The sequence below is a fragment of the Pan troglodytes genome, chromosome 11 (genome assembly GCF_028858775.2).
Source record: "Pan troglodytes isolate AG18354 chromosome 11, NHGRI_mPanTro3-v2.0_pri, whole genome shotgun sequence".
NCBI lineage: Eukaryota > Metazoa > Chordata > Mammalia > Primates > Hominidae > Pan > Pan troglodytes.
In genome coordinates, this window is record NC_072409.2 from 29,477,614 (window position 1) to 29,501,418 (window position 23,805).

The 23,805-nt window shown below is 38.6% G+C and overlaps 1 protein-coding gene across 2 annotated transcripts in view; it reads left to right on the top strand.

Annotated features, from left to right (window-relative positions):
• Positions 1 to 23,805, top strand: part of CTNNAL1 (catenin alpha like 1) — a 70,976-nt gene that overhangs the window by 33,786 nt on the left and 13,385 nt on the right. For both annotated transcript variants that reach the window (XR_010148885.1, XM_001143522.7), the window contains exons 7-11: positions 333 to 533; positions 2,768 to 2,854; positions 6,980 to 7,138; positions 9,311 to 9,403; positions 14,226 to 14,376. Coding sequence is in view for 1 of the 2 variants with exons in the window: in XM_001143522.7 (XP_001143522.2) it covers positions 333 to 533; positions 2,768 to 2,854; positions 6,980 to 7,138; positions 9,311 to 9,403; positions 14,226 to 14,376 (691 nt within the window). In the remaining variant the exon portion in view is untranslated. The remainder of the gene's footprint in view (positions 1 to 332; positions 534 to 2,767; positions 2,855 to 6,979; positions 7,139 to 9,310; positions 9,404 to 14,225; positions 14,377 to 23,805) is intronic.

The window sequence follows — 23,805 nt, forward strand, 5'->3', positions numbered from 1 at the left end:
AGATGCAAATCTTTTACCTGGAGGCTGGTTCATTTTTCCTACCGGTTGCTAGAGGATGATGCTCTTTCTGCCTTAGTATTCACTGATCTCATAGGAATATCATTGTATTAATTACTCTAGGAATGGTGCTTTGCATGGATATTGAAGGCTTTTGAGCAATGTATCCTTCTGGGCTAGTGGCGAATATAGATATCATTGGTGGCTGTATTTCCCCTCAGCTTGGGAAAAGGAAATGCTAGTGTTTTCCTGGGCACTGTTAGAAATTACAGCCCATTTTGGTCAGGTGGGAATATTGACTCACGTGGATGGATAGATGTCCTTTTTGTTCTCAGATGAATATTGAAGCTCTTCGGGAGAATCTTTATTTTCAGTCCAAAGAGAACCTTTCTGTGACATTGGAAGTCATCTTGGAGCGTACGGAGGACTTTACTGATTCTGCCTACACCAGCCATGAGCACAGAGAACGCATCTTGGAACTGTCAACTCAGGCAAGAATGGAACTGCAGCAGTTAATTTCTGTGTGGATTCAAGCTGTAAGAACTTTTTTTAAAATCGAAGTAAATCTTATATAATGGCTTTCCCATAAAGTTTTGCAAGATATGGAAGTTACATAATCACCAGGAGTATGAATTTGTTCCAGAGTGGGACAGGATATCTCATCCCTTCTTTCCCTCCTAGTTGGCCAAAATATCCTTCCCATCTAGCACTTACAATACTTGACATTTATTTCCAGGCCTGTTGACTCTCATTCTAGCCAGTCTCGATTCTATGCCTCTGTCACTATCACTAGTTCACACTGTTGTCCCTACTCTTCCACCAAACTCACCTCTGGAAAATTCCTCCCCAAAATGCTTCTTCAGAGTGAAGAACAGAGGAGTAGACCCCCACCTAGAGGTTCTTGGGACCTGAGCCTGACTGCTGGAGCCATTCACATGTACACAATTCTTACCTCTGAGGACAGCTGATTTACAGAGACAATGATTTAGAAAACTTATTGGGGTGTAGATTCAATAAAAACAAGGGTAGATCCAGCTGGCAAGTAAAAGCTTTTCACCCTTGCACAAATTCCTGGTCTAAAATTGGTGGGTGGCCACTCTATGAGCCTTAAATGGGCTGTTGGTGTGCTTCAAACAGAGGAGCTTATTGGGCAAGAATGGCCAAGACTGACAGAAGTGGGACAGCACAGGAAGTGTGTGTACACAATCTCTTATAGCAGGTGGATTGCAAAGTGGAGAGACAGAGAGCCCTGGGACATGTCTCTAGCATTATTTATTTCTTAGGCCCAGGCTCTGTCAGAAAAGTATTTAACATGGCTTACAATATACAGCAGTGATAGTACAAATCTGGAAGTCATGAACAAAGCTTTGGCAGTAAAGATGATGAAGGAGGGTGGATATGGCTGAGACTGAAGAAAGAAGGAGCAGTTGATTTCCTTGTAAGTAGATTAATTTATGAATGAAAGTAGATATGAATCACAGATTTCTCTGATGTTTTCTTGGCATCACAGTAGTGCACATGTTCTTATTAACAGGGAATCTTGCCCTAGAGTATAGTCGTGTGAGAGACTTGAGCAATGTTTTGTGTTTAGTTTGAATTATCTGTGTGATACACAATCTGAAGTGTAGATTGCTTCAGTGTTAAGTTTTAAGTCCAACACTCACTATAAAGAGTTGCTTGTGATGAAGTACTCTGTTGGGAATGTGATTCTATCAATACTCAAATTTGCAATTAGCAAATGTCACAAATTTAGCAAATTTACCCGTGCATATTTCACAAGCACTCAGATCTCTGATCCTGCATGCTAGGTGTATTTTTCATTCATTCATTTTTTTCAGCAGTTGTTACTGGTGTCTTTTATATGCCAAGCACCATAAATCTAAAGATGAATAAGATAAAATCTTTGTCTGCAAGAATTTTACAATATAGAAATTTGCGGGAAGGGGTGAGACAAGTACAAATAGCTTTGTAAGTATCCTAAGAGAAAGTGTAGACTATGCGTTGAGAGGGTTTGAAGGAGGACAAATTTATATTTAGGGAGGGGGCTCAAGAAGGCTTCATGAAGTAGTGATATTTAATTTTTATTTATCATGCAAAGAATTGAATATCTACGACCTACCATTTGCTATGCCAGGTACTGTGGATTTAGTGGTGTGCAAAATAGATGTGAACCCAGCTTTCGTGGCCTAGTGGGGAAGATAGACTTTAAACAAACAAAAAGTAAAAAATTCCAGATGGTTTGGACTGAAAAAATAAATATGTAATTGCAAACTGGGACGATTATGGAGCAAAAAGATTACAGTGAGTAAGAAGAGGGTCTGATTTAGATTGAGTGATCTGAAAAAGCCTTTCTGAGAAAAAGACATTTATGTAAGATCTTAAAGATGCGTAGGATTTTAATTTTTAACTAGGTTAGGAGTGAAAGCATGGACATTCTAGGCAGAAAATAAAAGAGATTAATTTTAGACTTGATGAGTTTATTAAAGAAAATTAGATTTTAAAAGTTCACCTTTCAATATAATCCACAGGTTCACAGAAAAATAAATAAATAAAAAACAGAAGTTCACCTATTTGTAGTTAGCATTGAAAAATATAACTAAACTAAAATTTTATTTTCCACTGTAACTTAAACAGGTAAATTTTGAAAATCTACTTTTATAGTTCACAGAATAGTATTAAAATTTATTACAACTTACAGTTCAAACAAAATTGTAATTAACAGATTAAAGAGATGCGGTAACATTACATGTATACTTTTTAAAATTTTTAGCAAAGCAAGAAAACAAAAAGCATCGCTGAAGAACTGGAACTCAGTATTTTGAAAATCAGTCACAGTCTTAATGAACTTAAGAAAGAAGTAAGTATAGTTTGAAATTTAGCCTCTTCTAATTCTTTGTGATTTTCATGTTGTATGGGTGTATGAAATGCATTAGTATTAGTATGTCTCTGTGCCTAGAAAATGGTTTTAAAAGTTTTCCTTTGAGGCCAGGCATGGTGGCTCATGCCCGTAATTCCGGCACTGTGGGGAGGCCAAGGTGGGAGGATCACTTGAGCCTAGGAGTTTGAGATTAGCCTGGGCAACATGGCAAAACCCCATCTCTACAAAAAACACAAAAGATTAGCCAGGTGTGGTGGTTAGCACCTGTAGTCCCAGCTACTTGGGAGGTTGAAGTGGGAGAATCACCTGATCCCCAGGGCTCAAGGCTGCAGTGAGCCATGATCGCGCTACTGCACTTCAGCCTGGGTGCCAGAGTGAGACTGTGTCTCAAAAAAAAAAAAAAAAAAAAAGTTTCCCTTTGACATAGTTATTTTCAAGCCATGATTTTATTAATGCCATCATTCTCAAAGCTTGCACATGAATTTTCATCACTTTATTCATAATAATAAAAAACTAATAACAACCTAGAATTCCATCAACAGAGGAATTGATAAATGAATTTTGGAATAATTCTACCAAATACTATTCAGTAATAAAAGAGAACAGTATTGATACATGCAACAATATGGATGAATCACTAAGACATACTAAGCAAAAGAAGCCAGGCACAAATGATTATATGTATAAAATTCCATTTAGAAAAAAACAATTCTAGAAAAGGCAAAACTAATTTATGATGACATAAATCAGATCAGTGGCTATCTTGGGTAAGAGGTTGGGGTATATTTACTGCAAAAGGGCATGGGAGGACTTTTTGGCATGATGGAAATGTTCAAAATTAGTTGTTATGATTACATGGCTGTATATGTTCATCGAAACTCACTGAACAGTATCTTTAAAATGGGTACATTTTGTTGTATATCAATTCTATCTCACTGAAATAAATTTTAAAAAATATTCCTTTGGTTGAGAGGGGTTCCCTGTTCCCTGAATAAAAAGTTGGTCATCTCATGACTTAGTTGGCTACTCTCAGGTTATTGAAAGTCCTATGGTCACTTTAAGTCAGGTGTTCACAAACTACAACTGGACCGTTTTTGTCAGTAGAGTGTATGGGGACACAATGCTGCCCATCTGTGGACCTACTGTCTACTGTTTTCTCACTACAGCAGCAGAGTTGGATAGTCACAATAGGGCCTAAAATATTTACTCTCTGGCCCATCACAGAAAAAGTTTACCAATTCCTGCTTTAAGTCACAAAACACAATCTCAGTTGAAAATTAGAATGTTAATCAGTATTTAAATCTTCATTTAGTTGTAGAGCTTCTCCCCTGTTCCCTGTTTTCCCAGCTCCAACTAGATAGAGCTGGGAAGATGTGGTCTCTTCTCCCTTTTTCATTTTCCTCACCCTCCGTTATGTAGCTGTTGTTGATTTTTGTCAGGTTGTGGCATAGAGAGAGAAGAGAGAAAGTTGAGAGGCAGAAGGTTTTTAGTGACCAGCACCCTTATCAAATGGCTTTGGGCTTGGTAGACATTTACAGTGGACTCTCACTCTCATGGATACCTTAGTGGTTCTTCAGAGGCTTTCCTGTTGCCCCCCCTACCCCCACCCCCTCCCCTCAACCCCTTTATCCTGCTGCTCCCTGCGCTTTGAGGCATGCCTGGAGGAGGGAGTCACAGTGGGCACCCAGCAGCTCTCCAGACAGACCCTCCTCACACAGACCTCTCATTTCCCTTAGCTGTGCTTTCTTAATTCTTTTATTTTTATTTATTTATTTTTTTGAGATAGAGTCTCACTCTGTTGCCCAAGCTGGAGTGCAGTGGTGTGATCTCGGCTCACTGCCACCTCCACCTCAGGGGTTCAAGCGATTCTCATGCCTCAGCCTCCTGAGTAGCTGGGATTACAGACGCACGCCACCACACCCAGCTAATTTTTGTATTTTTAGTAGAGATGGGGTTTCACCATGTTGGCCAGGCTGGTCTCAAACTCCTGACCTCAAACGATCCACCTGCCCTGGCCTCCCAAAGTGAGCCACTGCACCCAGGCTTAATTCTTTTATATTCTTGAAGACGGTCAAGGGCTCAAGACAATGAAATTAGAATTTTAAAAAATTTTTCTTATTTTTGAGATGGGGTCTCACTTTCTTGCCCAGACAATGGTGCAAACATGGCTCACTGCAGCCTTGACCTTCTGGTCTCAAGTGATCCTCCTGCCTCATCCTCCCATGTAGCTGGGCCACAGGTGCATGCCACCATGTCTGGCTAATTTTTTATAGAGATAGCTCACTATTATAAGCTCAGGCTGGTCTTGAACTCCTGAGCTCAAGCAGTGTTTCTGCCTTGGCCTCCCAAAGGGCTGGGATTACAGGTGTAAGCCATCATGCCTGGCTGAAATTGGTTTTTGGATGTTTCTTATATAAATTTTATACGTGGTGATCTGTTTCACATCTTACTTGGCACTGATATGTCTATTGAAATCTCCATTTAAACATCCTGTTAAACATAGAAAGACATGGTTTTCTATGCTTTATAAAAAGCCTGCTGCCCTTGACACAAGGAAAAAAACAAAATAAAACAAAAAAGAAAGAAAAAAAGCCTGCCCATTTCATTCCAGACTATTCAGTTTTAACCAAAGTATTGTTAAAATCCTGACTATCAGTAGAACATGATCTCCTTGTGATAAACTGAGTGGCTTTCCACAGGCTTCATTTTCATTACCTCTTATATGGGTATATCCATGTCAACCTCATAGAATTCTTGTAAGGATTAAGGGAGATAATGTATATAAGGCTGCTGTCAGGATGTTGCATAGAGCAGGAACTTTGCGTTTGTCCCGCCTCCCTCTCTTACACGTGACAAGAGTTACATGACCTTGGCAAGACACAGTCTCTGTGGAGCTGTTTCGTAGTCTGTAAAATAAATGACTGGCATTAGATATTCTCTAAGGTCCTGCTGGTGAAACAAAATCTTTTTAAGTTCTTATGTGGCATTTAGTTTCCACGGAAAGTGAATTTTAGTTTCTTTGTTTCTAACTGTAATTATTCTCACTTAGTTGCATGAATGCAGAGGCTATCCTATTGTTAATTTTGGAGACAATCCTCTAATTTGAATTGAGATTGGATTACTTCCAGGAAAAAAGAAATCACTTAATTCAAATAGATTTAATTCAAAGTCAGATTTTTCTGAGAACAATGTTATTAAAAATGATCTATTTCTGGACAACCCCAAAATAACCTGTCACGTCATTAAAAAAAAAAAAAAGGCAAGATAAGAAGAAAAGATTTTGGAGTTAATAGTGTCCAAAGATATCCAGTAAGAGTGAGCCAGGCATTCCACCCAAAGTCAATAAAACCGTGGGGTTTGTGTTACCCTTTACTCTATTGTTTCTCCTGGGACCCAATTTGTTCATAGAGGTAGAGAGTAAAGATCTGGATGGCAACTATAGACAGATTCTAACCTCCCTGAGGGCAGGGGTTGTGTCCTACTTGTCATGTATGCCCAGCCTCTAGTACAGTGCTACAGTGCTTGCCATGATATAGGTATTTAATAAAATTTATTAAATTTATTGAATCTCACATTGGTACTTTTTCAAAAGTATGCTAAAGAACTTATTAATGATCACAAAGTGCCAAGTTTCTTAGTACTGTAAATATTGCACTCTTAATACTCTTAATACTGTTTCATTCCTCACCAACTTTAAGATTAGCAGAAGCATTTTTCACCTAAGGGAAAAGCTACATGGGAAAGAGCTGGTTGATAACAGAATGAAAAAGGGACAAGGGTATTCAGCCATTGAATACCCAGTTCATCTTCTAGAAACAGCATTACCACTGGCACCAGGGGGTTAAAGGATGAATTAGATATCACTCCTGCCCTTGAGAGAAACTGTAAGCTCACCAGTGCTACACAACTCCTACTGTTACACAGGGAACTTTACACCCTCCCCTCAGTGGAACCCATGGAACTGCTTTGCGGCTTCTCTTTATTAATAGTTTTTAAAGTGCTGATGTGGTGCTTGGTCACAAAATGTTATTGTTTGTTTTCTTTCCTTCATCACCCTTCTCCTTCTCCACCCTCCCACCCCGCCACCCACACACACATCTGCAGCTTCATAGTACAGCGACACAGCTGGCAGCAGATCTATTAAAATACCATGCTGATCATGTGGTTCTAAAAGCATTAAAACTTACTGGAGTAGAAGGAAATTTAGAAGCTTTGGCTGAATATGCCTGTAAACTCTCTGAACAGAAAGAGCAGCTTGTTGAGGTGAGTAAACAAGGTGCTAAAGAAATTATAGTTTAATAATGGCTTTATTAAACTATGTGGGAATGTTAACACAAATACAGTTTTGGGTTAATTTATCTGAGCATTTTCTCTCTCCTTTGGCATCTTAAAAGCATACATGTATCTGTTCTGTTCCTGCAACAGTCTGGCCTCTAAAACAAAACAAAAAAAATGCTAAGACCCACAAATGAACTTCTTAATCTTCTTTTCCTTATCCTCTCAGAGAAGTTAGACCTTGGAGTAGAGCCATGGAGGTACGTCGTATGACCTTGTTTCTGTTTGAATCTGTCAGGGTCTCAGCAGGGAGGAGATGACACACTCAAATTAGGACAATTTGAAGAGAGTTTAATAAAGAAGCTGTTTACAATTGCATAGACAGGGCATGGGGGAAACCATACATGAGAGAGCAGTAATTGGGGCGAGTGGTAGCAAGGCTGGTACTACCCCAGGCCCACATCAGCAGGGGAATGTGGAATGTGGAAGCCTTTCAGAGAACTGCCTTGAGAGGTTTGTGATTTTAGGACTAGGCCCAGAGACAGCCCAAGGTGACCCTCCCGGGAGGAGCATGGGAGTTAAGGCCCATTCTCTCCTCAGTCCTGCTCATCTGTGGATGGGGCTTCCCATTGGATATCCCATTAGGATAATCCTAATTATCCAAACATAGGTGTAGACAATATAAGTCAGTCTCCCAGGGCAAAAGGCAGATGTGAGAAGGGAGGAGAGCGGTTAAGGAGGGACAATGAGAAGACATCTGGCACATGATTCCAAATCTTAATTATGAGTTACTGATGCTTCACCTGACACTTGTGTTATAATTTCAGTTAGGCTTATTAATTGATATTCTGAGCCTTCTGCCTATTGAAAATGTCAGGTATCTACTAGAAAAAAAACCCAACTGTATTAGTCTGTTCTCACTCTGCTGATAAAGACATACCCAAGACTGGGTAATTTATAAAGAAAAAGAGGTTTAATGAACTCACAGTTCCACATGGCAGAGGAGGCCTCATAATGAAAGCAGAAGGCAAAGGAGGAGCAAAGGCACATCTTACATGGCAGTAGGCAAGAAAGTATGTACGGGTGGGAACTCCCATTTATAAAACCATCAGATCCCATGAGACTTATTCAATATCACAAGAACAGTATGGAGGAAACTGCCCCCATGATTCAGTTACTTCCACCTGGTCCCGCCCTTGACGTGGGGATTATTACCAATTCAAGGTGAGATTTGAGTAGGGACACAGCCAAACCATATCAACAACCAAACAAAAAACTGAACCCATGTATAGCTTGTATGTATGAGGTATTTGCTAGCCAACATGTATATAAATGCACAGATATGAACCATCTAGCTGTCTTCACATAATCTAACATACCCTGTTCACCAAATCTCAAAGACTAATGGTTAGAAGGAACCTTTAGACTAATTGAACTGGCTTCCTCTTTACTTGTTTACATAGGAGCCAAAAAACTTCTGGGGGAACATTCTTAAAATGACTGTAGATATAGCTTCTTCATTTAATAAATTTGATGCTGCTATGTTTATAAACCAAATATTATAACTATAGGGAAACTGCTTATTTTAGGAATCTTGCAGCAAATCTTTTTAACATTGAAAAAAAAAAGTTCTCTGATTTTCTGTTTTAAGCGTCAAGATTTTCAGTAATTTCCTCTGATATAGGGTCTGTCCTTATTATACCAGTCTGCCTAATCCAATGTTAGCTCCATTGGAAGATGGTGTTGATAGAACATGTAGCTTGTAGTAACTCTGACATAGTTTAGCTGTGAGACCTTGGGCAAGTTACTTCTCTGAGCCAAATTTCTTTTTTTTTTTCCAAATTTCTTTATATATAAAATATGTGGGCACTACTAGGTCTTTCCAAAGGTTCTTTCTGTTTTAGTATTCTGTAACCACCTTGCCATGATTGGATAGGAAGTAGAAACAATGTTATACCTTTATTGATATCTGCTTTGTTCCCAGAGAATCTGTTGGTGACCAATATAATATTATAATAATCTTCTCAGTAATGTTTAAGTTTATTTTAATAGGTTTTAAGAAATTTTATTTGTAAAATTTTCTTTTTAATTATAAAATGATACTATGTATTGTGGAGGATGAGGATGTGAAAGTTAAACTGTAGACATATTGTCTTGTAGACCTGTCGATTGTTACGACACATATCTGGGACAGAACCTCTGGAAATAACATGTATACATGCAGAGGAGACGTTTCAGGTGACTGGCCAACAGGTATGATAATAGCAGATTGCTCCTTCTGTATTGTGTCCTATCTGAGTGTTATAACAAGTTGTGTGGATGGAAGGTATAAATGGTTTTTCATAACTAGAGTCCAAATATACATAGAGAAAGAAAGATAATGGAATTTCTGTTGGTAGTGTGCCAGAACATGGCTAACCTTCCATTGGAGCTGGTCATCTGCCAAATTGGAAACTGGTTCATTTAATTAATACTCTAGTTTATATCTATTTTAAAGGAAGCTGTTTACAATGCACTTGTTATAACATGTTTGGAGATTAAGTTATCATGACATAAGAAGCCATATGTTATGTAATATTCACATTTCAACCTAAGATTCAAATACATTTCATGCTAATAATTAGGACATGAGACTAAAACACAAACAAAACAATGTTATGACATTACTTACAAGATTCAATTGGGACCAGGCATGGTGGCTAACACCTGTAACCCAGCACTTTCTGAGGCTGATGTAGGAGGATCGTTTGAGTACAGGAGTTTGAGACTAGCCTGGGCAACATAGCAAGATCCTGTCTCTACAAAAAATAAAAAATAAAAACAAACAAACAAAAATTACCCATGTACAGTGGTGCTTACCTATAGTCCTAGCTACTCAGGAGGCTGAGGCAGGGGGATAGCTTTAGTCCAGGAGTTTGAAGCTGTAGTGAGCTATGATTGTGTCACTGTACACCACGCTGGGTGACAGAGCAAGAGTCTATATCTGGGGAAAAAAAAGATCCAATCAGAAGCAAAATAACTATCTTAAATTAGGCAAATAGTACATTATAGTGTTAAAATAATAATTAAGATAACCAGAATTAGCAACCACTGAAAGAATGTTCTGTTCAATGTTAAATGAAAAAAGTAGGGTACAGATTTGTATGTATACAAATTATTCCCATAATTTCATATGTATAGAGAATATATACATATGAAAATACCTATATGACAATATCCTTGTTTAGCTAAGGTTTTTTTCTGGATTTTCTATAGTAGAGGTATTCATTTGTCCTTATAATTTTCAAAAGCCTTTTTAAAACTGATTATCTCATTTAATACTGTTCCTGTCAAATTAATCTAAGGAAAATGGTTAAAGACAGAGCTTCCTCCTTTTTTTTTTTTGAGATGGAGTCTAGCTCTGTCGCCCAGGCTGGAGTGCAGTGGCACGATCTTGGCTCACTGCAACCTCCGCCTCCTAGGTTCAAGCGATTCTCCTGCCTCACCCTCCTGAGTAGCTGGGATTACAGGCATATGCCACCACGCTTGGCTAATTTTTTTATTTTTAGTAGAGACGGGGTTTCACCATGTTGGTCAGGCTGGTCTGAAACCCCTGACCTCATGATCCCCCCGCCTCAGCCTCCCAAAGTGCTGGGATTACAGGCGTGAGCCACTGCGCCCAGCTGTTTCCTTCTTTCTTAGAGTCTAAGCTCTAAAATAACGTTTTGCAGTTGTTCTTTTATTTATAGTTTTAAATATTATTTATATTTTAATTTATACTTTATTTATATTCATTTATTTACTGTCAGCCAAAAGGATTCCTCCTAACTTGCAACATTGGGCAGTAGAGGTTGAGTCCCTGCATCTTTGATTTATAGCTGAGAACAGTGCAAGTGACCTAGACTCAATGATGGTGTGTACCCTCTAGGAGAATCATGTTGGATGTTGGAGGGATGATCTCATGCTCTCCTGTAGAGAACAGTGTCAAAGGCTTATCATGAAAGCAGGAACTATATGAATGAACCTCCACAATGATTATCTGCTGAACACTTTATTACAACCAGGGGATCTGTTTACTGGGAGAAACTGTGTCTTCAATATTGGCATGGGAGTCACTTTTCTTGCCTTGGCTGCAAAAGTATTCCAGTAGAACTGGAGGGCTTGACTCTCCTGCCATATGCAATCAGTTGTTGCTCCTATCCTCAGGCCCTGCTTGCCATCTGTTGCAATTTTTGGTTTATTTTATTGCAGCAGAGATATTAGGAATAGCCATATTTTCTTCCCCAGGATAGTGGCAGAGCATGTTGTTAATAACCTGCATAACTTGAGAAGCTTTTTCTGTTCCCAAAGCCTTAGCTTCCACTCCCAGTCTTTGCCATCTGCCTCACAAAAGGATAATTTAAGGACATTGAGCATGCCTCTGGGATAATTTATTTCTGGATATCTCTGCTTTGGCAATGTTATTTTTATACTTCCTTTAAAATGTTAGACATACTGAGGGAACAGTTGAACAGTTTGCACACTAGTTGAGAGGAGAGCAATGCCGAAATCTAGCCTGTAGTCCATGGCAAGTTATGTGCCTGCTTTCCCTGAAGAGGGGAACCTTGTTCTTGTAACACTGCCATCTGCTTGGCAAGTGCTGCGCCTGTGACACTATGCCCACCCCAGAGGGAGGAGCAGCTAGCTGTAATTCATTCAAAGGTACCAACTATTAATATATTAGCTAACATGGCCCTGATCATATTAATCTTCTGTAAGTTCTCCAGTGACTTTCTCACTCAGAAGAAAATCCAGTCCTTACCATCTATGCTTCTCCATTACATGGCCACTGGCCACCTTCCTCTTGCTCATGTCAGTCTGTTCCTCTGGCTTACTTGCTGTTCCTTGAACACTCCAGAAATGTTTCTGCCCCATCCCAAATGACTTCCCCTCGATTTTCCTGTAGCTCCCTCACCTTTTCAGTGACTCTCTAACTTAAAATACTGTGACCACCTAATCCCCTCATCATTCTCACCCTTTATTTTGATACATATTTTTATTCCCTTCTAAAATATTTTATAATTTATTTTAATTGTGTCTCTCCCACTGCTTGTTATAATGTGAGTCCCATGAAGCCAGGGACATTTATCTGTTTCATTCACAGCTGTTTCCCCAGCACCTGGAACGTGGGCACAGTGCCTACTAGTATGTAGTGGGTGAATGAATAGTCATGTTAGTTGTATACATGTGTGTGTGTGAATAATCCTATATAATCAACTCCATGGAACAGCAACATCACTTGTTAGTAATGGGTATCTCTATCACATTATCCTATTAATTTCCCTCATAGCAGTTATCATAATTTATAATATTTTAATTGTGTGCTTGTTTATAGTTCCAAATCTCCACTAGAGTATAAGCTTCATAATAGAGGGCTTTTATCTTCTTTTTTTATCACCTTATCCCCAGCACCTAGCATGATTTTTTCACATAGTGGATTATCTAAAATACTACTTACTAGATGAGTATTTGATATAATATCCCAAGTCTGTGAAACAAGAAGGTAGACAGAATCAGTGCCTGTTGTCATGAATAGAAGGTGAAAGTGGTAGAAGGGAAAGGATCTGCTGTGAACATATCAAGACTGAACTCTGAATTCCTAGCTCCTGGATCTTTGTGTGTGTGTGTTTTATTTAATGGGCCATCAGGAAATTTCAGTAGGTTGGGTCTGGTCGATGGCTTCTATTTTGAGGTAGAAGCTAAAGTGTAATTTCTACTGAATGTCAGGTCAGGAGGTGTGTGAAGACTCAACCCAGCCATCCATTTTCTGCCTATATTACAATTAGCATCCATCAAGTCCTTTGTGTTAGAGAGTGATTATTATATGAAAGATAAAATGTTAGTTGATTCATTAATTCATTCATGTAGTAGCTAACACTAAATAAAGCCCCAAATGCCAAAATCTCAGGCTTAATATAATAGCAGTTTATTTCTCACTTGTATTAAGTCCTGATTAATGGTATGTCTTTCTCCCTCTTAGCAATCCGGTCCCCTTTCATTTTGTGCCTCGCTAGCCCTTAGGACCTCAAAGTCCCTACTGGAGCCTGTGCATTGAACCATCAGATGTGGAAGGGAGAGAGCACTGAGGGGCACGAGGGAGGTTTGGATCAGTTAGGATGGAAGTGGTGACCCACATTCAAGTGGGGACAGAACTCAGTCTCGTGGCCATATGTCTCCACCAGGGAGGCTGGGAAATGTAATCTTCCTATGTATCCAGAGGGAAGACAAACAGATTTTGATGAAAACATAGCAGTCTCTGCAACAATTCATTTATTTATTCAACACATTTATTTAGCCCATGTGGTGGTACGTAAAAGTACCAGGATGATTTCTGCCCTCTTTACAAGTGTTTTGTGAGTGGCAGTGTGATGTGATGGAAAGAGCCTGAACTTGGATCAGGTAGATCTGAGTTTAGATATCAACTCTGTGTACACTCGTAATAGGGTCTGGCACAAGTTACTGGGTATCTCTGAGCTTCAACTTTTCCAGCTGAAAAATGGAATAATGCTTATTTGGAAAAAGTAGTATTTTTTTTGTATATTTTGGGGGATATTAATGTATTAATGTATCTCAAACACCAAACACAGTATCTCAAGCATGTATCTACCAAGTACTCATGGGTGTGTATAGATGTTACTTATTATTGTCACTACCATTCCTACTATTACCACTGTTACTACCACCATGACTATTACTGCTACCTTTGCTACTCTGTATACAGTACACTTTTTGTGGTCTGAGTATAACTGTTTGAATTATTCTATGGGAACAACTTTGTTCAAACAGAGTTTTACTTGAATGAAGAGAATTGCTCCCTGAATGCAGGTTTGTATATAATAATGCATACTATTTATCTGCAGGTCAGATTATAAGAAACAGCAAATTTTGTCCTACTGTGCATCTTCATATTGCCCAACATGGAGCTTGTGTATAGAAATTACTTCATAGTTGTTTATTGAGTTGAATTGAACAGCAGACTTACTTACCTTTGGTCTTCAAAGTGATTCTGAGGGCTAAGATTTTGAAATTCACACAGGTGTATATTGTGTTTCTTTAGATAATTTCTGCTGCTGAAACACTGACATTGCATCCATCTAGTAAAATTGCTAAAGAAAACCTAGATGTGTTTTGTGAAGCTTGGGAATCCCAAATTAGTGACATGTCAACACTGCTGAGAGAAATCAATGATGTGTTTGAAGGAAGACGAGGTGAGAAACTGTCCACATAATGAAATATGTTATTATTTTAATGTAACTCTTGTTAGTTTTTTAATGCCAAACCTCAACTGCAAATGAATTCTTGTCGTAACCCAGCTGGGTTATTTTTGTAGTAAAATACTGTTCACAAAAAAATTACAAAAATATTATTTTATCCTCCTTTATTTTAGTATCCAAGCAGTAAAGTTTGTTGTACAACAGTGTAGTAGGCCAGGTGTGGTGGCTCACACCTGTAATCCCAGCGCTTTGGGAGGCCAAGGCAGGTGGATCACTTTGAAGTCAGGAGTTCGAGCCCAGCCTGGCCAACATGGTGAAACCCTGTCTCTACTAAAAATACAAAAATTAGCCGAATGTGTTGATGTGCGCCTGTAATCCCAGATACTACGGCTGAGGCACGAGAATCACTTGAACCTGGGAGGCGGAGGTTGCAGTGAGCTGAGATGGCGCCACTGCAGTCCAGCCTGGGCGACAGAGCAAGACTCTGTCTCAAAAAATAAATAAATAAATAAATAAATAAATAAAACAGCATAGTAGATCTCTGAATTAATATTAACATTCTAGTTTTCCTATTGAAATAGTCATTTTTAAATTTCTTCTGAATTGTTTTTTAGTTATAATACAACAGCTCTTCTATAATGCAGTAATTCTATGTTTTAATTCTACTAACTTCATAATGAAATGAATGTAGTTATTTGATTTTTGAATTGCTTTCCTTCCACTTGGATGGAATCTCTTTCCTTGATGACTACATAATCTTGGAATATTGCCTGTGGTGGGTAAGTTCACTGGTATTTCTACAACATGTAGAATACTGCCATACAATGTATAGGAAGGCATCATTTTTATTCTTTATTTTAATACCGAGTGGAAGTTTTGTTTATTTTCCATTGTACTTTGTGTCCTGTTATTTATATTTACATGTTTATATTTTTTCTCTTCAAATGGCTTCTGTAGTGTCAAAGCTTATTTTTTTAAATAAAATGTCATTTACAATTATATCAAATTACATATTTTTTATTGAGTATGCCCATTTAAACATTTCATATTTTAAAAATACTCATTTAGGATAAATGTTAATTTGCTTAAAAATCAGGGCATAATAGAATTATAGCTATAACATCATTTGTAAAGTATGATAAATGTTTACCATGCTTCCACATTTAAAAATTTCTGTGATAGTCTGAATGGCAAATCATTTTGATGCTTTGTAATGTATTTATAGTTACATAGATTTTCATATGAGCCAAATTTTGGATATTAAAAGGTAAATGATATAATTGATCCACTTTTAAAAAGAAGTGTGGTCACTTAGCCTTAGGGACTGTTGGGAAATGAAGAGAAGTGGCTTGCTGTGGTGATAAGATACCTGGTGTGGGTTATCCTGGAGTATCTGTAAGGCCCAGCTCTTTCTCAAACTGGTGTTAGGAAAGCTGTTCCCTGCTCCGGGCCCAAGTGTCCTTGACTCAATAATGAAAGTCTTAGGCTCAGTGATCTCAGTGACCTGTCAGCTCTAAAAGTCTTTTGTGAGCACTACCTGAAGTTAGTGTACTTTCGACTTCTGGGCATGAATATATCCTGCACTGTGTCTTTATCCTGGCTGGCTCTCTTTAAAGGCCAGAGGAATGTTGTCTTCTGGCTTTATCAGTTGTCATCAGCCCATGAAAGTAGGGAGGCTGGAGGAGTGCCACAGGATGGCTATTTTTCTGGCATGTGACTGACTCTGTGTACTTACAAATGTGTTCCACGTGCACTGTGAGAAGCTTTACTAATAGCTGCAGCCATTCTGGAAAGAATATGGCATCAAGCCTGGCCAGGTGATTCTCCTCTTTACCAGAACACCATTGAGCTTAGTACAGGTATCTCCTATAGTGTTTTCAGTGCTGAGTAGGTTTTTGTTTTCATTCTTGTAAACATGGGCTATGGCTGAGTTTTCATTACTTGTACTTCTTCCATGTCCCTAGGCCAGCGAGTTCATCATCATCTGAAATGGATATGGTTCTAGTTTTCTTGACCAAGGGCCTGAGCCCCCTTCCTCTTTGTGTTTGAGATGCTCGCAGTTTCTAAACCGGGCTGTTCTACCAGCATTTTGGTCTATTTTCTTCTCTCTTTTATTTCCATAAGAAGAGGAGTTATAACAGGCTTTTCCCCCCTCTCAAGAAAGATAGCAGTCATTTAACAGTTATTCTCTGCCTTAATCCCAGGTGATGTTCTGAGTAGCAATTACGGTAGCAATTAGAGGTTGATAAGCTTGGCAAGGGGGTTTTCTTTCTATAAATATAAGTAATTTTTTTCCTTAAAACAGAAAACAAACCCAAGTTGCATTTTCCATCAAGGGGTCTCTTCCTTCCTCTGAGATCTGAGTGCTAATCTCATGTTAGGGATAGAATTGGGTAGAAGTTGAAATACAGGTTCTGAAGTGGACTGCCTAGGTTCCAATCCTGCCTCTGCTATTTCCTAACTTAATCTCTCTATGCTTCAAGTTTTACATCTGCAAAATGGGGATAATGATGACAAAACTACCTAATATGGTAAGTGTGAAGATAAATAAAATAAGTTAATTCACAGTAAATTCTCAACAAATGTTACCTCTATCAGCATCAGCATCATGACCACTGTTACCTTGTGGTAAAACTAAATAGTTTATGAGAAAACATTAGGTCCAATTTCTCTTACTTAATCTCAATCTCTCCTACTTTCTGGCATCCATCTCTCCCTATGTCCTTTCTCCTACTCTAGGGAGGACTAGCCGGTCTGGCCCCACCGTAGAAAATCTCTAGATCTGCAGAAGCAAAAAGGTAAACTCCTTGCTTCTTTGTACAAATGAAGCTCATCCCTTCTCCAATGGTGAATTGACACCCTCTGAAAGATTCCTCTCACCGGACATCTAATGCAACATTAATTCAGTGTTCTCCTTTTCTGTCTCTGAGATTTGCCTTTCTCCTACCAAAGTTAGGCTCTTTAAAAAAAATAGCTAGGGAAGTTTAAGGAAAAGTAAAAGCCACAGGCTACTAGGGTCTTTGTGGGTAAAATTGTAAACATGATCCTTCAGAGGCCCGTGACTATTATAACCATAAAAATAACAGTAGCTGCCATCTCTTGAGAATGTACTGGGTTCCAGGTACTTTCATAAGTGCTGGATGTCCATTTTCTCATTTAATCCTCTCAGTAACCCTGGAGACAGGTATTATTTCCACATTTTACGTATGATGAAACTGAGGCTCGAAGTATCCCACAGTGAGTAAACTATAGGAGCTGGGACCCTTACTGAGGTTTGAATGATGCCAAAGATGAAATTTTATTAACTACCCATACTCTATTACTCAAGCAGTTAAACTCCACTCCAATCCTAAAGTTTTCTAATGAGAATGAACCAATTCTGTGAAAAATGCTCATAACTGCAGCTCTGAGTTCTGCTTTTTTCCCTCCCAAAGCTATTTCAGAAATGACTGAGAGATCCCAGGAAGTACAGGGCAAGGAACAAGTAATGACTGTATTCTTGTTTTGGTTGGTCCACTTATTGGCTGAGGATGGGGCCAGCTAAATTACAGAAGAGGTAAAACAATCTGTTAGTATTGGAATCCTGGGCACATTACCTGCCCTTTTGAGTTTGTTTCTTTATTTCAATGGACGTAAATGAAATAATGTGTAATACTGCTTGCACATCCTATACCTGTTTTCAGACTATGTGAGCACTGTGGTTTCTTTTACTTTCAAGCTGGATATTATGTAAATAATTTCTTCTTTAGGTTCAGTTAACTTATGTTCAAAAAATCAGCATTACCCAAACTTCCTAAGGACTGAACAGAAATTCCTTCTTATGTGGGAAACGCCTCAGCCTTCAGTCAATGAGACACTTATTGTTTCACTGGGAAAGTGCCTCTCTGTTCAGAAAGGGTTTATGTAGGTTTCATTGAGATGGAGTTGGTTGATTGTGTGTACTGCCTTTATTTGTCCTGATTTTTATCATGAACCTCATGAGCATAGCTTTTTCCTCAAAGAAGTCCATCTCTGGGTTAACCATTACTGACTGAACTGAATCCAGTGCCACAGTGTTGTTCTTCCTGTTATGCATGGTTGATGTGACAAACTTGCTCATTACCTTGCACCTGCCCACTGCTTTCCATACAGAGGTGTATTCTTCAGGTCCTGATTTCTCTTTGTTGCTGTTACGACTCCTGTTATGACTATTGTTGAAAAGCCTTTGCTGTATTCTAGCCACCTTAGTTCTGCTCTGCATAACTTGCCTCCTGTGATTGGCAAACTACCAGGCATACTTGTAAGTATCATTCAACCATCCAACTAAGTGGTAAACATCACGCTAAGCAATAAGAGGGAGGCTTTAGTGTTCACATGCTAAAAGTTAGTCTGAGAGCTAGGTCATTGTCCACCTTAACCCCAGACACTTAAATTTCACACTAGGACCTCCTGGGATTGTTTCAAGAAGGTAAAAATCAATACTTGTCTTCCTGTCTTCTGCTTTCATCCCATTCTGCCTTCTCACCCAAACCTCCAGGGAGGCTGTGGTCCTTGTATTAGAAGGGACCAGACCTAAAAGACTCCACTTTTCCTTAGTGGTGAATATGTGTCAGTTTAGAATTTGAGATTATTTTGGATAATAAGTGTCAGAAAAAAGCCTTATCTCAGAGCTTGCAGTCTCTGTCCTTCCTTTAGGGAAGCTGAATTCCCTTTGTTCTATTTCAATCATTTCAGAGTAAATATGACTGCGCTTCAGTTTATAGAGATGCAGCTCTAACTAAACTATGTAGGGCAGTTATGATCACGATCCTGCCAAGAATCTTAATTTGGTTTTCAGTTCTGTAACTACTTTTCTCATTTTCCTGGCAGCCCTATTTCATAGCCCTGCATTTACATTATCGTTTGGCAGATTGGATGCCACTAAAAATGGGGGTACAGGAAGATAAACATGTTCGTGGTAAAGATGAGTTTGTTTGGGGATGGTAGGAGCCTGCAACAAGGGAGTGATCTATCCAGAGAAGAGATGATGGTCTATACTAGGGTGATGATAGTCAAGATGAAGATAAGGGGGCTAAGAAGAATTTAAAAACTAATATTGGTAGGGTTTATTGGTCAATTGAATATAGAGGTGAGGGAGAGGGAGGAGTTGGAGGATGATAGCTGGGTTTAGATTAGAATACCTCATTCCTGCTCCTGAGTTTAGCTGATAAGCTGCCTATGCTTTAGTGGTCAGGGATTCATTTTAAGTGGGTCTGGGAACATTAATTTTTTGATTGATCATACCATATAGAGTGCCTCCAGAACTAAAGATAGCTAATTATAAGAAGTGTGAATCAGGGATAATTTAGCACATTTTCAGTGAAATGATAAGGCTTTTCCATTCTTGGGGAATTAGATTTATTTTGTAGATATACAGAAAGGCTCTATATATTGTAACTGAGAACATTTCTCAATTAGGTTTTCATAAGAAATAATTTTAGTGCTCCCTTAAGATGAGAGGGCCTTTAAACTTAATTGTGAACTTAATTTATCTGAAGGTATAAACTCAGAAGATGGCACAATTGTAGTGTTGACTAAACAGGATTTAGGGAGTATTAAATATACAATACCTCGTTGAGGACAGTGCTTTGAAGACAATTCTATATATCAGATCTGTACTAAGTATATTTTCTCCAAATAGTCCTGTTTTTCCAACTATTTTTAATGTTTATAATATGATAGAGTTTTGTTTATACTACTTCTTTGATATAACAGCTAAACATAATTTAGCCAGTTTATTTTTATTATTATTATTATATTTTGGAGACAGGGTCTCACTTTGTCACCCAGGCTGCTGTGCAGTGGTGTGATCATAGCTTACTGCAGCCTCAAACTCCTGGGTTCAAGGGATCCTCCCACATATCTAGAACTACAGGTGCTGGCCACCATGCCCAGAGATTTTTTTTTTTCCCCCCAGAGATGGGAGTCTCGCTGTGAAACCCAGGCTGGTCTTTTCTTTTCTTTTCTTTTCTTTTTTGATATGGAGTCTCGCTCTGTCGCCCAGGCTGGAGTGCAGTGGCGTGATCTCAGCTCACTGCAAGCTCTGCCTCCCGGGTTCACGCCATTCTCCTGCCTCAGCCTCCCAAGTAACTGAGACTACAGGCGCCCACCACCACGCCCGGCTAATTTTTTTATTTTTTATTTTTAGTAGAGACAGGGTTTCACCGTGTTAGCCAGGATGGTCTCGATCTCCTGACCTCATAATCCGCCTGCCTCAGCCTCCCAAAGAGCTGGGATTACAGGCATGAGCCACCGTGCTCAGCCTACTCAGGCTGGTCTTCAACTCCTGGCCTCAAGTAACCCTCCCGCATTGGCCTCCCAAAGTGCTGGGATTATGAACATGAGCCACCGTGCCTGGCTGAGCCAGTTTATTCTTTTTTTTTTTTCCTGCTTAGAATCAACGGCAATAATTAGATTCACATGGAAATAACATCTATAATTAGCCGAGCATGGTGGTGTGCACCTGTAGTCCCAGCTACTCAGCTACTCAGGAGGCTGAGGCACGAGAATCGCTTGAACCCAGGAGGTGGAGGTTGCAGTGAGCCGAGATTGCACCATTGCACTTCAACCTGGGCGACAGAGTGAGACTCTGTCTCAAAAAAAAAAAGAAGTGGGAAATAACATCTATAAAAAAATTGGGAAATAACATCTATAATTAACTATAATTTAGATCTCTTGTTAGTATTAGATTGCTTTTTCTTGTGTTATTGTCAACTTGTTTGGTTTCTGTTGGAACTGGGGGAAAGAGGAAGAATCTTAACTGCATAGTATGTGGAGGAGGCCTATCTGAAAAAATGATCAATTTTGCAATTATCCTCAAATTCGTATAAATCATGCAGAGTCTAACTAAAGGATGGGAATAGGAAGCAAAACAAAGTATCTGTAAGAGGACCAGAGGGATTAGAACTATCAAGTGATAAATACTACTAGGTGGATGAAAATAGTAGCAAATCAGGTTACATAAAAGCTTTCTTTTCATTGGATTTATTTCTCAATGCACTTATTTATACATTCTACTTGCTTTAACTCTGTGGTATCTTAGAGATATAAGAGATACCGAAACAGTTGGTTTTGCCCCAACTTGTGGAGAGTAAATATGAACATTTTAGGGCCATGGGCACTATAGATGATTACTAAGTTAGATAATACAAGATTACTCCTGTAGCTGATTACATTTAAGTAATGATAGTGCCCTTTCAAAATTCAAAATTCTTTTTTCTTTATTATTTATTTATTTTTAGTACTTTCCCACTTTGTTTTTTTTTTTTGAGACAGTCTTGCTCTATCACCCAGGCTGAAACAAAACAAAACAAAAAACAGAAAAAAGAACAGACTACAGGCATGCACCACTACGCCTGGCTAATTTTTGTATTTTTAGTAGAGATGGGGTGTCACCATTTTGGCCAGGCTGGTCTTGAATTCCTGACCTTGGGTGATCCACTTGCCTTAGCCTCCCAAAGTGCCAAGATTACAGGCGTGAGCCACCATGCCTGGGTTCCTACTTCTGTTTAATGTGCCCTTTATAATATGCTAAGAGCACTTTTTAAAGGATATTATGGAGAGGATTCAGACTTTGAATTAAGATAGATGGTGAATTTTGAAATTCTGAGTGACCGGAAGACTATCTTCTGTTAATATTGCAACTAAATCGAGCACTTTTCATATCAGAGCTTAGAGCCAAGGCATGAAAATAGCCTCTTCCTTTTTAAGTTTTTTCCCCTCACCATTCTGAAATCAGAAAGCCATTAATTGATAAAATTCCCTTACAATTTTGACATTACAAGGAAATGATTTGAATCATAAAGCTATTCCCAAGTACCATTAACTCACTCTTAGTAACAGTTCTTCTTCTAGATCAGCACTGTCCAAGAGAAACAGAATGTGAGACACATATATAATTTGAAATTTTCTAGGCTAGGCACAGTGGCTCATGCCTGTAATTTCAGCACTTTGGCAGGCCAAGGTGGGAGGATCACTTGAGCCCAAGGAGTTTGAGACCATCCTGGGCAACACAGTGAGACCTCATCTCTTAAAAAAAATACAAATAAATTAGCTGGTGTCACATGCCTGTGGTCCCAGCTACTCAGGAGGTGGAAGGTGGGAGGACCACCTGAGCCCAGGAGGTTGAGGCTGCAGTAAGCCTGTGATCTCCACCACTACACTCCAGCCTGGGTGACAGAGCAAGACCTTGTCTCAAAAAAAAGAAAAAAAAAAAAAAATTCTAACAGGCACAAGAAAAATTAAAAAGAAACATGAAATTTGTTTTAATAACTTTTAACCCAAATATCCAAAATACCATGTAAACATATAATCAATATTTTAGTATATAATCAATATTTTAAATTAATATATTTTATATCTTTTTTCTCCCTTTGTACTACATGTTCAAAATCTGTTATGTATTAAACACTTGTAAGTGTTTAATACACTTACACATCTCAGTACAGACTAGCACATCTCAGTACAGACTAGATGTACACATCTCAGTACAGACTAGCCACATTTCAAGTGCTAAGTAGTCACATGTGGCTAGTAGGTTTCATATTTAATAGTACAGTTCTAGATGAAATTTTAAATATTTGTATAAGCCATTCTGAGACAAACAGGTTTGCCCATTTCCTGTAATAGTCATTCTATGAGAAAAGGTATGATTTAGTGCTCTTATATTATGTTTACTTTTATTAGTTTGGACCATATGAAATTTCAAAATGGTTGAATACCAGCAATTTCATATGGTTCAAACTAATCTATTATAGCTGAATATACTTGTTTTCCTTGAAGAAGAAATTTTTCTTCAAGAAGCAATTACTGCTTAGGTCTTGAATTTTGACCTCAGATGTCACAAACCAGCGTTTATAAAAAGTCTATTATTCATTGTAATCTGACTGTATACATGACCTGGAAGTTGTAAAGATGATAGATGGGGCAGGGATGATGTGGGCATTGCCCGTCTCCTTCCTTTCCTCGTTATCATGCTTCATGTGACGTGTCAGTTCACAGCCAAAAAACCTCCTGTTACTTGCTTTATTTCATCTTCCTATCTTGTACAGAGGGTTTTCTTCTTCCCTGACTGAGAGAATACATTATGAGGTTAGTTGTAAATTATTTGGTCTGGTACTTGCAGAAATGGAAGAAGCGCTGATACTGGTACTGATAAAAGAGGAATCAGGTTTCATTAGAGGCAAACTGCTGTAAAAGGAGCACTCTGTGAATGAAGCTGATTGCAAGTGGCAGTAAATGTCAGTGGGACATTTGCCTTTCTCCCTTTATGTTGGGAGAGGTGGAGATTGGCCAGCATAGGTACCTTAGACATGCAGCTGTTGAAAGTCTTCATGTTCACCAGCCAAATTACAATTTTATTTCTGAATTTTATGTAATGAATAGACTAAGTTATCAAAACTAATG